This window comes from Lissotriton vulgaris, chromosome 10 (assembly GCF_964263255.1).
Source record: "Lissotriton vulgaris chromosome 10, aLisVul1.2, whole genome shotgun sequence".
Taxonomy (NCBI): domain Eukaryota; kingdom Metazoa; phylum Chordata; class Amphibia; order Caudata; family Salamandridae; genus Lissotriton; species Lissotriton vulgaris.
Window position 1 is genome coordinate 1144897986 of NC_141698.1, and position 12544 is coordinate 1144910529.

General features: G+C 45.1%; 1 protein-coding gene across 1 annotated transcript in view; it reads right to left on the bottom strand.

Annotated features, from left to right (window-relative positions):
* Positions 1–1628: 1628 nt before the first annotated feature.
* LOC147689488 (vomeronasal type-2 receptor 26-like) overlaps positions 1629–12544 on the bottom strand; it is a 112328-nt gene continuing 101412 nt past the window's right edge. The window contains exon 3 of the mRNA XM_086940116.1: positions 1629–2536. Within this exon, the coding sequence (XP_086796242.1) occupies positions 1629–2536 (908 nt within the window). The remainder of the gene's footprint in view (positions 2537–12544) is intronic.

Genomic DNA, 12544 nt, shown 5'->3' on the forward strand with positions numbered 1-12544 from the left:
TGAAAAGCACAGCAAAATATAGTTTGGCCAAGTGCAGTGTATTTCTTTTAGCGCAGAAATATAATGTTAGGCACACATTTACTTAAATCACAATCATTGCTCTCAACAGTAAAGCTTTGATCACTAGAACAACAAGCTGATAACGTATTCAATAAGGATCACATGTTCGAGACAGTAAAACTTTGCTGTGTACAATACAAAGCTAATTGTGGGTAAATGATCAACTGTGACAATACACCAGTACAACGTGACACATATTTTCTTTTTATACGTTGGGCTCTGGTGGATTTTCTACCACAAAACTGTGTGTAGAATATTTTCCTGCAAAAATATCAAGTCAGGACAGTGTCTGCAGCTGTAAAGTCAAGGTAAGTACATTGGTAAGTCAAGGTATCAGTGCTGCACTGCACTGTGTGATGGAGTAAGGGCCTGAATGTGCCACACTTAACAATATATGGTGCATTCCTGTCATTTCTCTGCACTGGCATGCAATGTCCTGGCTAGCATCAATGAAGGTGCCCTTGCCCCATGGTGCAAGGGTGCCTGTGGGTTGAGCAGGGACTCTTCCTGCACAAAAACAATCCCCTGAGGAATGTTCCTCTTTCTGTGGGTGCTGCCGAGTACAGCACGCAATAAAGATGAAGCAACAGGGGATAGACTGATATTTCTCCTTGTTACACCTCACCTGGGAAGGCGTGGCCGCTCTGATGTATTCCCAGGTCTACTAGTACTAGTAAATCTGGGAATGCTTCGGAATCCATGGGTGGATATGTGGGAACAACCACTCATCCGCCCCTGGAACCCCTTACAAGGGCAGAGTAAGGCAACACTACGATTTGAGTTGCGTCACTTTGGATTTATCGTGCCACTCGGGCAACCTAAGGTGGCCTTGCATGGCTTGATGAATCCCACCTATAATTTACATGGCCCTTGCACCCACTTGAGTGGCCAAGGGTGATTCAAAACCCATATAATCTCCCTTACTATTTGTACCTCCACACTGATGTGCCCTGATGATATAAATGTTGTCAAGATACTTAGGGGCTGATTAGGATGGTGGAGACACTGACAGGCTTTTGGTGGCAGTCTCCCCGCCATCCAATGCAGCTTTTCCACCCACCATATTTTGATGGCGGGTGGGGTGCAGGCGGGTGAAAATCCCAACTGCCATGAATCCGACAGGCTCCTTGAGCCCACCAATGCGGTGGAGGCCGCCCAATCCCTAAAATGGTGGCGTTGCACACCAGGCACAGCCGTTTGGATTAGGATGGTACCTCCCTGTCAGCCTTTCCATGGTGGTTCACAGCCTGTAACAAGCCCCCCTACACCCCAGGCCCTTTTCTTTTGGTGTGGGTGGCACCTATGTTGCCCCCAAATAGATTACTGTACCAAGTGACAGGTACTGCATGGTGCCTGTCACGTAGTACAGGGATGCGTTGCACATGAGTCTGTCCACCCTCAAAATTAGATCGATATATGTAAAGTTAGGAATAGTAAATCTAAATGCACACTTATATATGCCTAACTTGACGATATAGTGCTATCCAATGTTCTGCACTTGATATTGTTGCGGAACGATGATTTGTCACTCAGTATTGTGAGATACAACTATCCCAGTCCTGTAGGTCTCAGAGGGTCCCTTGTCTCCCCATTAGATATTCTTTGGTGTTGAGTTCGGGCCTAAGGAGGATGATGTAGACTTTGGGGATGAAGATACAGCCCAGTAATCCAGCGCTGGAAGTCAGGATGGCGAAGATCTCCACGGCCACCATGTACCTGCCCTTGGTGCTCAGGTACGCTGGGATGAAGGAGACCCAGACGCTGCAGAACACCAGCATGCTGAAGGTGATGAACTGGGCCTCGTTGAAAGTAGCCGGTAACTTTCTTGCTATGGAGGCGACAACAAAACTCAGAAGAGCCAAGAATCCCATATAACTAACCGCAGCGTAGAAGGCAACAGCAGAACCCTCATTGCACTGTAAGATAATCTTCCCAGTTTCTGATCTGGTGTCAATGTCTGGGAACGGGGCAGAGCTGAGGAGCCACACAACACATATCACCACCTCCCCAAGTGAGCAGAAGAGCACCAAAAAGCTGGAAACGCGTGGGTCCACCCACTTTCTGAGCTTGCTGTCCGGCTTTGTGGCATTGAAGGCAATGATCACTGTGATAGTTTTGGCTAAAACTGAAGAAACAGCAATAGTGAAAATGATCCCAAAGGCAGTTTGCCGAAGGAGGCAGGAAGTCTTTGAAGGACGTCCAATAAACAGAAGACAGCAGAGGAAGGACAGCAGGAGGGAGACTAGGAGGATGTAGCTGAGATCTCTGTTATTGGCTTTAACCAGAGGTGTGTTCCGGTATTTAATGAAGACTGCCAGCACTCCAGCAGTAAAGAGGGAGAAGAAACTTGTAATGGAGGATAAGGCAACTCCCAGCTGATCCTCATAGGCCAGGAACTCTATCACCCGTGGAATACAAGCATCTCTCTTCTGATTAGACCACTGATCTTCAGGGCATGCCAAGCAGTTTGCCATATCTGCAGGAAAAGAAAATTGTTCAGTATTACAGCAGATGCTTTCAAGTTGGGAGAGATGAGTGGAATGTGACACAGTATAGTTATTCAGATCTGTCCTATGGCTAGATGTGTACCTTTTTGCGGGTGTACTGTCAGTAGAACACGCACACTGGGCCTTGGAAAGCCATTACTAAAACAGATATTGACCTGGCATCTCCATTGAGGTGTCCAGAAGGACAGACATAGGCACAACTGCCAGCTTGCAGGAGTCACCATACTGCGCTTGAGTGCCATCCCAAAACTAGGAGTAGTACCAACATATTCTTGAAGTGATTGGCTGTAGGGGGTGGATACACTCATCCTTTCTACATACATGTATGTATTAGTCTGCAATGGATCCTGCACATAGGCAACAGGAAGATGCTCCTTTTCACAGAGGCATGTCCTCAGCCAATAAAAGAATATATTTAGAGAAGGGATCATCTAGCAGCACCTGTAATGTAGGGGGCTGGCCCCTGCTTGGGAAAAGTGTCTTATTGTATTCATCCTGGTGCTGCTGGTTTGGAAATGCAGACCCTTTTGCTACAATATGTGAATTTATCAATGTTTTAATCTAATCTCCTGAACTTACATAAGCCTCATTAACTTCAAGACCCCTCCTCTGCCGTATAGACACAATCTTGAAATGTCTCCTCTCTCTGTTCTTGCAGGTTTCCACTGTCAAATTTTGAACTATATATAGATGAAAGTCATACTGAAAACAACAAAACAGTATTTAACACTTTAGCCGCGGCGTTTTTTTCGTTGCAGTGCAGCGGCTCCGCGGAGTGGGCGGGGCCGCGTCGGCCGTTGGACGTTCGCAGCACCAGCGAGGTAGTGCTCACGATGGCCAATGGCCGACGGCAGCAGTTAAAGGGTTAGACTGTGAGGAAATGTACACATGCAATCCATACATTTTTTTGCCAGAATGTTGTCTTCTCAAACACAAGTGGACTTTCTAAACTATATCAGCATAGTAATTTGACAAACTTGTGCTATTCTTATTGTTCTTCTGTTGCTGTCAGACCTCCTCAGGTCGGGGAACGCCTTCGGTGAGTGTTACAGAGAGGAAGGAATCTTGCTCAGCTGGGCTGCTTTGACCTCAGATTCGAGAGTCCACTACTCTCGTTTAGACTCTGATTGCAGATGTAGGTCTAAATTCCGATCCCAGTGCAAGCACATGTTTGTGGGATAATTATCACACCCTCAAGGTTTTCCTCTGATAAATTTTGACAGAACAATCAAAAATGCCATTTTGTTCTTTCTAGGTGTGCTCTCCTCATTTCGCGATTTTAATGCCCGCTCCTGCATGGCGCTGGCTTCATGTAAAACTGGGGCAGCATCAAAAAAAGATGGGTGTTGCGGTAATTCACCCACAGCAACACCCATTGCACACCCCTTTCATGAAGATACCTGCATAAACGGGTACCATATGTAAAAAGTGGCGTTAAGCCACAAAAAGTGGCTTAACGCCACTTTATAGATCTGATGCAGGGCAATGCACCACTGGAACATTGGTAAAAGTGACGTTCCAGTGGCGCAATCCCCTTGTAAATATTCCCCATGGTTGCTTTATCAAATCAAATTTGAATCAATCCTATTATGTATTTCCCAGAATAAAAAGTGTTGCTTTTTTGAAGAAACAAATCTTATTCTAGTCGATTTAGAACCAATTCCTTGGATGATGTTTGAATGCCATAGTGCAGAAGATTGTGGATTGACACATGTTGTGTGCTAGAGCCTGTCCCTTAGACACACAGGTGGGATACTCTGTTCTGACTGATGCACCTGAAGGCGTCTCTTCAGAAGGGGGCATTTGAAGCATTTTCAGAATTTCTTCTGCTAATGGATGTATGGTTTACTCAAGTATAGTGGACCAAGTCACATGTGTAAACTAAAGAGGAAGGGGGCCATATTCACAAAGTTTAACTTAGACCTGACGTTTAAGTTTAGATCTAAAGTCTATCTTTAGACCTGACATCAACGTTTAGACCTCAACTCTACGCTTAGACCTGAAGTCTAACTCTACATCTGAATTCTAACTTCAGACCTTAAGTCTGAGGCACATTTTAAAAATATTTTTGCATGGGGCAGCGCCACAAGCCTTCTGGCTGTGCTGCTCTACAGCAAAAGATAAGGGGAGGAATGCACCGTATCTACAAGATATAGCACATTCCTATCCTTTCTGTCAGCGCTGGCACACAAACTGCAGCTGAGCGCCAATGCATGCACCCTTTCATAATGGTGTAAGGGAGTCTGTGTTGTTGGCATGATTATTTTTGAGCAGGAAGGGACATCAAAGGGGACATTGTTCCCGTTATATGTATGCTTCGGAATGCAGCACACATGGAAAGAGGGAAAAATAAGGAATGAACACATTTGTCCTCATTACTTCTGCTTTGGGAAGTCATTAGCTTTGAGACTGACTCAGATTTACGCTATGTTGTAAATCTGAAGGAGTGTCAACACCCACAACAACACCCATGGAACGTCCCTTTCAGGCAGATGAAGGCATTGCCTTAATGCATATTTACAAGGCCATGAAAAGCCACACAGGGTGTCTTTGCTTGGCCTTGTGGCTATAGACCGGCACACTGCGCCTCCGTAGTATCACAAAACTGAAGCACTGTAAAAGTGCAACTGAGGCTTTGTAAATATGCCCCTAAATTTAGATCTAAAGTCTATCTTTAGACCTGACGTTTAATGCTGCTGGGCCACATATGCGAAGAGGTCTCTGATTGCCATTTAAGATGTTCTGTAAATTACCTTCCAGTTACATGTCTTCAACTTAGGAGCTCTCATCTTTGACCTGTAAACTGAATACCTGTGCCCTGAGGGTGCACGGTAATGCACTGTGCTGCAGAAAGTGAGATCTGTCCCTGAGTGTGCACAGTACCATGCTGTGCTGCAGACACTAACATCTGTGCAATCAGTGTACAATGTACTGTACAGTTCGATGCCTGAGTGTCTACAGTTGTGTAGAGTAGTGTAGAGTAGTGGTGAAACTGAGATCTGTGGCCTGAGTGAGTGAGATGTTTTACTCTACTGAAAGAAATGATGTATGAGCCCTGAGTGTGCAAGGTACCGTACCGTAATGCAGAACATTAGGTCTGTGCCCAGAGTGTGTGTGGTAGAAAAGGGGCATCATCCTGAATATCCTGGGGGCAAAGAATTTGTACAGGTCGTACTCTCCCTCCTTCTGCCTTCTTCAAGCATGATGCTCCCATTTACATTCAGAGAAGGGCACTCAAGGGGTCTATTTCATAAACTGCACTGTGTAGTACTTAAAGTAGTACTACTGTAGTATTCCTTCTTTCCTACATATTGCAGGTCAAAAATCTTCAGTTCAAAATCTCCACCACCAGCTGTATATTTTACATTCATGTGTTTTCTACTAAGTGCCCGATTACAATGCAAGCTGAAATGGCTCCGACCGCCGGTTGGATCCCTTTAGACCACATCATAATTGGCTGGTTGGATTCCTTTCCAACTGACCCATGTTAAATGGGTCATCAGAAGGGAATCTGAATCGAATTTCTGAATGGCCTCCAACGGGCTCAGGGAGCCTGTTTGCCATTCGGAAGCCTTTAGATTATGATGGTCGATTCCCACAGCCTTTCGGTGCTGGCCTTTTTGACACAGAAAGGCTTTGGGAATCTGACTTTGGGGGCCCCCTGTTAATCTCTGCACCCAGTGACAGGCGCTTTGCAATGAAAACATTCCGTTCAGAATGCATGCTCCCATTGTAAAGAATATGATTGCGACTGACCCTACTTGCGGGGCTGGAACCGAAGACAGGCGGTCATTCGGTTCCAGTTCCCAAGTGATGTCACATGGACCACGGCCCGTCCGACATCAGAATTTGGCCCTTTGTAGTTAATGTGAAAGAGAATCTGGGAGCGGTGCAAAAATAGGGAATAGCTGCAGGTAAATGGAGGAGTTTAGGTAGGAGCAAGGAGGGGTTTAGGATGAGGTAAGGAGGAATTTATTAATGAACGTGCTAATACCAGCCACCACCCACAAATAAATAGGACCATTGTTATTCACAAATTACATGCCTAAGGTTACTACTGCCCTAATCGTGATAAAACAGTTGCAAATGGGGTCAAGGATAAGATGGCAGTCAGGAAGGAGGCATTTTGAGGAGCTCTGTTCATGGCCTGGCCCATCATCCTGGATATACAAGCCCCCCTCCACAATGTGCCCCCAGAGTGGCAGACATCTGTAAGCACAGTGGAGGGGCTGCTAAAAATTGGCAAAAGCAGGATCCAACATAGTCAGGAGAGAGGCCAAGACAAAAGGTAGTGACCAATGTACAAAGTGTGGGGGCAGGCTGGGTGCCTGTGCCACTTAAAGAACCCTAATTGGCCTAGCAGGACAGTGGAGGCTGGGGGGACCCTGAGATTTGGGGCTCTGACTGAGCAAACAGCACAACGACATCCAGGTGGCTTGAGGGCCTGTGGGGCCCCGGATTTCATGCAGACCACAGGAGGCCAATGAAGGAACCAACTAAAGCCCAGTAGATTCTGGGAAGTCAGGCATGGACCCCCCCTGTAGTGTAACCGGCTGAAGAATGACCTCTAGTGAGGTTGACAAGAAACGAGGACCATAAAGAGGCACCTTTGAACACTGTGAAGAGGCCCGCTCAGGTGGTGTCTGTATGGGGGTACTGAAGGACCTGGTTGGAGCGCAGAACAGCTCCCCTGAAGCACACTTTTCCCTCTTGGCTGTGAGCAGGAGGTGAGCAGCAAAAGAGGGGAGACGCTGGGTATCATGAGAGCTGGAGCTGAGACTGATGCAGTACCGGGCTGTGGAGCTAAGAGGTAGGTGGAGGGTGCTTGAGCCTGTGGGAGGAGTGTGGGTCGGCGTCCTGCAGGGGTGTGCACTGGAAACATTGCAGCTGCATGGTTGGCCCCAATGGGGGTCAAGAAGGGAGGCCCTTGTTGGGGCAGAAGACCCACACTACCCTTGTGTAAGGTGGCCCTGAAGACGGAGTCTGACTAGACATCAGATTTCACACTGCAACCCACCCTGAATGATAGATGACCAAGGGATGCCCCCGAGACCTAGGGAGGCAGTCGCCCCAAAGCTAAGGAATATGGGTCCCATGTCAGACCCTCCGAGACTCCCATACAGCAGGGATAAATGTAGTCCACTTGAGAATGAACTAAAGAATCACACAGCCACTGTCCAGCAATTAAGAACACAAAACGAGCCCCAGAAAACAAGAAGAACGCATTAGCCTGGAATCTTGGTCTCCTGAAGACAAACAACAAGAAACAGGTGGAGAAAGTGGATGGAACAGAACAAATCCGGGGAGATCTGGGGCCCTGGGTTAGGGGCAGCGATGCAGAATTCCAAGCCCTTCTCCAAACAGTTGCCCAACTTTAGGGAAATCACCAAGACGCAGAAGGGCATTCAAGAGAGAACAATGTGAGAAGAGTGGGAGTCCCAGAGTTAAAGGAGGAGCCATGCATGTTTCTGGAGGTCTGGCTCCCCAAGGAGGTTCTCAAAGGCAAAGCATCCAAAATGCTGATGATTAAACAAGCCAAACCATCTCAACCAATAGTGGAATTGCCGTACAACTTCCACGACAGGGACCATATCCTGCATTTGGCGACCCTGCTGGGAGGTGAAGCAGTGTGCTCCCACACCAATTTTTTACTTGAAGGCTCCCTCGAGCCGCTGTGGGCTGATGAGCTTGTGGAGAGGCACCTGCACGCCTGGAGAGAAACTACGTTCCAAGGATACAGCAGCCTGCTCAGCAACCCCAAATAATGCCTAATCTCTGCTGATGACAGATAATAATCTAGAAACATGTGTCCAGAGATGGCCAGCACTAATCTGCACCCACCTGGTGAAACACTCTAAAGACTTTGCAAGTGTACTCGCTTGTCGGACTGCATCTACCATGATGCTTAGGGGCGACTCTGCTGGGAGGTGAAGCAGTGTGCTCCCACACCAATTTTCTACTTGAAGGCTCCCTCGAGCCGCTGTGGGTTGACGAGCTCGTGGAGAGGCAACTGCGCGCCTGGAGAGAAACTACGTTCCAAGGATACGGCAGCCTGCTCAGCAACCCCAAATAATGCCTAATCTCTGCTGATGACAGATAATAATCTAGAAACACATGTCCAGAGATGGCCAGCACTAATCTGCACCCACCTGGTGAAACACTCTAAAGACTTTGCAAGTGTACTCGCTTGTCGGACTGCATCTACCATGATGCTCAGGGGCGACCCTGCTGGGAGGTGAAGCAGTCTGCTCCCACACCAATTTTCTACTTGGAAGTGGTGAATAACCAAATGTAGGAAATTCACAAATGTGAATATCCACACATTTAAATTTACTATTACACTTTGTAGTAAATGTATTCATTTTAGTTTTCACTATTTCCGAGTGTAAATTTACTACATAGGGCCTTATTTAATGTCAGGAGGAAATCCTTTCAACCAACACTGACTCGATCCTGGGACTTACAGTCACCCGGTCAGCGGTCCTGCTCCCATAATTAGGACGCAACTGAACACTGTTCAGTCACATTCCTACATTTCACTATAGGAGCATGCATTATGGCCGTAAACCAGGCCGTAATGCATGCTCCCAGAGGGAAATGGGAGGTGTGGTTCATCCTTGAACCCCGTGGCAGGCACCTACAGATGCCTGCCACGGGGTGCAGGTTAGGATCCTGCCACAGGATGCAGGGAGCAACAAGGGGGCATAATGGGTGCCATCTTCGTCCCCCAACAGGAGTCTGCACACCCAGGGGGCCCCATTGTGGGCCTACAAACATTTCTGACATGGTTTCCATGTCGTACAGGCCAGCATGGAAACTTTGCTAAAAACTGTGTATCGCACTCTCAAGGGTGGAAAGGCCAACCCTTGAGATTACTGGCTGGCTTCATACTGGCCGTCGGAAGCCAGCCAGAATGACCAGCTGGTTTACTTTCTGAACACCTAGAACCAAAACTAAGCAACCCGACTGTCGGTCAGAGCCTTTACAAGCCTCATCGTAATCGGCCCCATAGTAGACTTATGTTTCCCCACTCCATAATGCACAGAGGAAGAGCCTAATTTTATAAGTGGAAAGTTACAACTAATAACTTTTCACATATGGGTGGAATTCTTAACCACTGGGCTGATTTCTCCCCATGGTAAAGTAGAGTGAAATTAAAAAAAATATATTCAATATTAAAAAAGCATTTAAAACATATTCCCATGGTAACTATTAATATAACAATATTAACAATGTATTTCCTCAAAATAAAGTAATACTACAGCACAACTAGGTCAATTTTGAAATAAATATTTAATTAATTAAAATATATTACATTTAACAAAGATGTATTTCATAAATTTATTTTTTAAAAATCCTACCAAATGTAACGTTTATATTTATGTATTTATTATGTAGTAAAAAATACCTAAAATTATAGAGAAAATGTATTTAAATCAATTCATTTTTTAAATAACTGAGGTTACATTTATTATTACATTTAAACTGTTGTTAAACTATTTTATATGAATACAAAATGAATATTGCATCTTTGATATAGACATTTGAAAACTACTGAACGAATTTACACCAAACAACAAAAAGGGTTCTTTCTGTAGGCTTTGAGATACTAATGTAAAAATTAATTTAGATATCTATATGCACAAATCCTTTCGGCCTATTTTGCAATGAATCACAAATTCGAGGACCAACAGGAATACTTTGATTGGTTGGCTGCACCCTCTCTAGAAAGTTGCGGCCACCATGTTATGTAACAGGACACGGTCCCCGGGAGCTGAAATTAAACAATGAGAGTGATAGAAGAGGTCATGGTAGAAGTACCCTGACCCCATGGGCAGAGTACAGGGTGTTTGTGGGACCTCTTATGTGTTCAACACATCGGAAAAAGGTTTGTATTGAGAATTACATATATACAAAAAATTTAAATACATTAATTTATTTTAACAGCATTTCTGTATAGTGTTATTATAAGGCCCTGCCTCTATTACTTCTCTAGGAGTGTTGCAGTGCCAGTGGTTGGTTGTGCGTGGTGCTGGGATTACTCTAGGTTGGTGAATAGCAATGGCCTTACTCTTTTGTGGGTTAATGCTTGTCCCTCCAAAAACCCATCCTTGAGCCTCCCTTAACTCCTCCTTAACCCTCTCTAGCCCCCTCTCTTTTTGTAGTAAGTATTCCCCATTTTGTAGTAATTGCTCCCTGCCCCTAATCCACATTCACAAAATAAACATAGATGTATGTTTATGGAGATCTCCTACAACGAGAGAGAGGTCTCGGCATTTAAATATTAGGAGAGACGTAGGCCTCTGTATGTAGGTTGGTGAATAGTATTTTGTATTATGTGAGTAGTACTATTCTTTTTGCTACAAAATGCAGCTTGTGAATTGGCCTGAATTGTCTGATCTTTGATCTTTTCCTTGGCCCTTCTGTCTCTCTTAGTTTATCTCTCCTCTTTGCTTGATACCATAGGTGTTTGCCTCTCCCCCTCTTATTCAAACCTCTGTGTCTTTACACTTCATCTCTGTCTCCTGCTCATATGTATAGATGGTCTAATGGGAAGTAGTGTGGCATAGGCGGCTTCAGATGAAAGACAGAAGACATAAAACATAGATAAAGAGAAAGACAGACAATGGAGAGAGGAGGAGAGCACAAAAAAAAGAGACAGAGTAGCAGAATGAAAGAGAGCCCAGGAGAATTGAGAGAAGAAAGGGAAGACAACAGTGGATAGAGGAAACATAAGACCCAAATGGAGACAAAGCAGTGTAGAAAGAGAGAGAGTAAAAGGAATGAAAAAGAGAGAAAGTGAAAACATGGTTAAGACGGATATAGACAGCGACAACTGGGGACAAGAGAAAGAGGGTAGGAGGGACAGAGTTTGATGGAGTGGAGGGACAGAGAGAGAGAGAAAGATACTGACAGACTGACACAGACAGACATAAAAAAAGATTTATTGCAAGGAGGGGACAGAAGGAATAAAGAGAGCACACTGCACAGAGAAAACAGAAAGGTAGAGGGTGCTCTGTGTTGACAGGGGAAGAGGGTCTAGTGAGAGATCCAATATCCTGAAAACTGAAGGAAAGGGAGAGGAGGTCTTTCAGTGAGGGGTTGAAATAGGGCCGGCATCATCATTAGTGTCGCCAAGTGCAAAAATCTTTGTTTGGCACCGCCATACCCTTCTTCTTCATAAATTCACGCTCTGCCACCTGCCAATGGTGCCCCCATCTCTCCTTAGCCCCTAGGTGCCATGTATTTATTGTATAGCGCTAATCATCCCAACGTAGACTGTCATAGTGCTTCACATCATATACAGAGAGCCACAAAAGTGTGTACACCAATGAATAGGGAAGGTCACTTAAAACGATAATGACTAAAATATTTAGGAGTCACGTGTCATCCACCATGGTAGTGTTGGAAGGTAGTTTATTAGTAGGTGTAGGTAGGTACCTACCACTAGTAATAAGGCCACAATAACAATATAAGGTCCAATCAAAGTCTGAAACAATTATCCCCTTGCTCAACCCCAATAAACTGGCTATGAGCAGGCAGACCTAACTTAGGCGATAGGTGTGTAAAGCATTTAAACACCAATATGTTAAATAAGTAAGCAACAACACACAAGAAAAACCAACACCAATTTATAAAAATAGGAAATCAGTTTATGATTAAAAAGACACCAAAACAACCAAAACCCAATTAGGGAACCAGAGACATTGATTGTTAAATAATAAAGACTTGCTAATGCATAAAAGCTAAAAGTGCCACTTTGGGACTTCTGGTTGGACTTAACCGGAGCAAAGTCAAATTTTCAGGACTACCACTTAGCAGGCGGGCCCTGTCAAGTTGTTACCTTCCGACTACGTCATTTATTTTTAGCTTTCTCTCTTGACGTCAAGCAAGGAACCTTTTCAGCCCGGGTTTCGAGTTCATGACAAAAGTTTGGCTCACTGCGATGCCTAGGTCATCTCCTGGAACAAAAAGCT